Below are 3619 nucleotides of genomic sequence, written 5' to 3' on the forward strand. Positions count from 1 at the left end.
TCATTGTGTGTATTTCGTGGCGATTCGCAATACAACGCCATCGCCAGATGTGAGGCCTCTACCGGACAGCTTCTAACTTCTTTTCTCTCCTTTTCTCTCTTCTTATTCTCTACCTTCTCGCGACCTCACCCACGACTTCTCTCAAAGATCCCAACGGATACGTTAGTAATAGCACATTGGGCTCATATACCTATCGATCGATTCATATAGAGTTCTCTATGTATATGTATATGTATGCCATATGCGTCTAGACGGGTATGCATGGTTATGAATATATATATCTGTAAAACGTAGGCATCTGTATGTATATCTGTATATGTGCGATAGGAATGTGGATAGACACATGTATGTATGTGAGGCTGTCAGATGGTTTAAAGACGTCCGTAACACTTAGGCATCACCCTGTAGCTGAGGGGACCTGCCTCTTCTCTATGAAAAGTCTTTCTTTCTTTCTCATTCTCAAACATGCGGTCTCTCTCTTCTTTTTCTTCTTGAAAATTCATGAGGAGAGGAGAGACGTCTTCCTTCTTCTTCTTATGTATGTTACGTCACGTACATCAACATACCATTGAGAAAGAGTTGCCATACAGGTCGACGAAGATCGAAAAGAAGAAAGGAAAGGAGACGGGAAGGAAGGGAGACAGGCAGGAGGGTAGACAGGAAGGAAGGAGATTTTGATACTATGCTCGTTATCTTGAGCCTTCCCTGTCTCTATGATGATGCATGTATAAATGCGCACGTAAACATTGTGTGTGGGTATGTATGTATGAAGACTTATGTATGGATGTATGGATGTATGCATGGATGTATGTATGTATGTATGAGAGTGTCTGTGTGTATGTGCGTAGGTGTCTTCTTTCCCTTACTTTGTGAATTATATGAGACTGCTATTCGCGCTGTCGTCTATCCCTTCTTTGAAGAAGGCCATAGAGAGTTATATGTGTACAGATGTACAGATACAGTTCTATGTCTCCGTCTATGTGTATATATACCTGTACGATCTAAAGGTCTGTGTACCTATACGATCTCTCTGTAGCTATGCATACATGTATATATCGGCGGTCCTTTCCATGTTGAAATGTACGTCTAATAGAAGAAGACAAGGACGGCAGCGGTGCATGCACTTGTTTCTCTCGTCAATGAAGCGGCGACTCTGTATGAGAAAATGTGGAAGAGAGGGTAGAGTGATACAAGAAGAATTCTCTTTCTCTCTCTTCCTTCTCCCTCGTAGACAAGGAATCGTCAATGATGGTACAGAAACGGCAGCAACAGCGATCCGGTCTATTGTGTGTATTCTGTAAAAGTCGCTTCTCTGCTTGACTATAACCCATTAAGAAAGACGACGGCGAAGAGGAAGTCACTGTGGTTACGTACATGTGCAGATATAGATATCAAGCAAGCTGACTCTTCGCCACATTTTCAGTTAATCCCTTCTCTTTCTCTCCAGGGAGATAGGGTCAATGCATGGATCAGCTGTTTGGCTTCCCGAATGTCTCTGTCGAGGGGTCATCGCTTTTATGAAAAGGTTCATATGAATGAAGCCACAGAGATTGATAGAAGGGGGGTGAGCTCCATCGATATGTCTATGTCTAGAGCTATCGACCGATCTATCTATGTAGATAGATAGATATGCATCTTGGAGGGGGTCTCTTGCTTGCAGAGCTGTATGAGGTTCACCTCTATGGTATGCTACACAAATGAATACATATATATATATCTACATATGTGTGCATATACATATGATACGTGTGTGTATATCTCTATTTGTATCATACAGAAGTAGCCACTGAGAAGAAGCCTGATAGGCGGTAGTTGGGCATTCCTCTAATGTTTTGAAGGAGCTTCAACGGAGACTGTGTACGCCCTAAGATCTATCTCTGTCGTGGTACTGTACGATCCCAGGATACATACGAGGGGGTGTACATATAGATGTGTATATAGAGAGAGAGCTATGTATGTTTTGAATGTTGCGTATGTGTATGTTACAGTCAAGGTTTACTTTTCTGGAGAATGACGGGGCTTTTTGAGCGTCGAGCGAGTGGCCGTAGAAATCCAATTGCTCGGGTGTATGTGTATGACTATGCATATGTATCTATCTTTCTCTACATAGAGGAGAGAAACATATACATTCATGGCAAAGAGAAGTGTCTGTCTTTGGTTGTGCAGTAGGCAGTGATGAGTTAGTGGTGCTCCTGCGAGCGGTTTTGAAGAATGAGGAAGACCGTGAAAGGGAGAAAGACATCTCTTCTTCCTTCGTATCTCTCCTTTTCGTTTTAAGATGGCTGTCCGTCTTTAAGCCGCTGGAGAGAGACAAAGCGCTGTCGATGTGATCCCTCACACGATTCTCCTCTGACAAAAAAACCCATCAAAAGATTCATTGTAGAGAGACTTGTCTACACCTTCACAGACAGGTTCGTTCACAGGAGCCTATGTCGTCGATATCAATCTACTCAGCTAGCTAGCTAGCTAGCAAACCAGTTACAAGGAGAAGAGAAGACATCCCTAGAGTCCCGGAGAGTTCATTGTGACATGCGAAGAGACAATTGAAGAGAAGAAACGGTAGTAATAGGAAGTCTTTCTGTATAAGAGCTTCCACTTCACTGTTCTCGAGGATCCCTCTCTTCCATCAACAACACTTTCTTCTTGTTTCACGGTCTTTTTCGCCAGGGTGTCCTCTTTCACTTTCTCTCTAACTGTTTTTTTCAAGACAAGATTAGATGAAGAAAGAGTTAGATGGCTGAAGATGGAAAGAAGTAAGCGACTGTTGTGAGAGGGGAACATCCTCGAGAATTCCTCCTCCTCTTCTTCTCAAAAGTTTTCTGGAAGAAGACATTTCTCTTTGGAAGAGCGAGGGTAAATTACTTGGCTGAGAGGAATAGGAAAGTGATTTGAGGTGTCAGTGAGAAAGAGGAAAGAAAGAATCATGCATGCCGTGTCAGTGAGAGAGAGAGAGAGAGAATGGGAAGAGTCTTTTCTGGGTGAAGTCTTTTTTAGGTATCAAGGAAATCTTTCACAAGAAGAAATGAAACGTCAAAACATCGTAAGTTTGTAGTAGAAAGCGGTCTTCTGAGGTTCTTTCGTCACTCCGTCCATTCCCTCGTTCACCTATAGAGTCAGCAGGGATATCTCTCTTTCGTAGAAGATATCAAGCCACTTCAGCTTCTAAGTAAGATAGGCTTCACACATGCCTCATTCTCCTCTCCCTTACTCTTTCTCTCAGTCTCTCTGCATGTGAGAACATCACCTGTAAGTAGCGAATGAGGTATGAAGAGTCGCCACTTCATCCTAACCGATGATTTTCTTAAATGATCGACTCGAAAGATCTTTCTCTCCTCATCCCCGTGCAAAAGAAAACAAGACGGAAGGAGTCTTGGACCGACCAGAGGAAGCAGGTGATGAATGAACGACTAACGATAATAAGAAAGTCGAAGATTTTCTTGAAAAGACTGCTACCAAAGAATAAGCAAGTCAAACCTTTTCTTGGAAAGGCTCCAAAACATCAAAGAAAGGGGAATAACACGATTCTCCAGGCAGAGATAGATAGAAAACCTTCATCGGGGTAAGAAGGCGCGGGAAGTTCAAATTCCCTGACGTCATTTTCTCGGCGGTGAAGGGGGGG

General features: G+C 42.9%; 2 protein-coding genes across 2 annotated transcripts in view; one reads left to right on the plus strand and one right to left on the minus strand.

Annotated features, from left to right (window-relative positions):
• Positions 1–2170, plus strand: CSUI_006999 (uncharacterized protein). The gene has a single exon (XM_068067149.1). The coding sequence runs from the start codon at positions 879–881 to the stop codon at positions 1299–1301; it is 423 nt and encodes a 140-aa protein (XP_067920876.1). The 5' UTR covers positions 1–878; the 3' UTR covers positions 1302–2170.
• Positions 2171–2590: 420 nt separating this feature from the next.
• CSUI_007000 (dead deah box helicase domain-containing protein) overlaps positions 2591–3619 on the minus strand; it is a gene marked incomplete at its 5' end in the record, with an annotated part of 10687 nt that continues 9658 nt past the window's right edge. The window contains one exon of the mRNA XM_068067150.1: positions 2591–3619. This exon is cut by the window's right edge and continues 217 nt beyond it.

Source organism: Cystoisospora suis, assembly GCF_002600585.1.
Source record: "Cystoisospora suis strain Wien I chromosome Unknown contig_3609, whole genome shotgun sequence".
In the NCBI taxonomy this organism is placed as follows: domain Eukaryota; phylum Apicomplexa; class Conoidasida; order Eucoccidiorida; family Sarcocystidae; genus Cystoisospora; species Cystoisospora suis.

Coding starts and splice junctions, on each gene's coding strand:
- CSUI_006999 (XM_068067149.1), top strand. CDS start 879: ATGAGACTGCTATTCGCGCTGTCGTCTATCCCTTCTTTGAAGAAGGCC.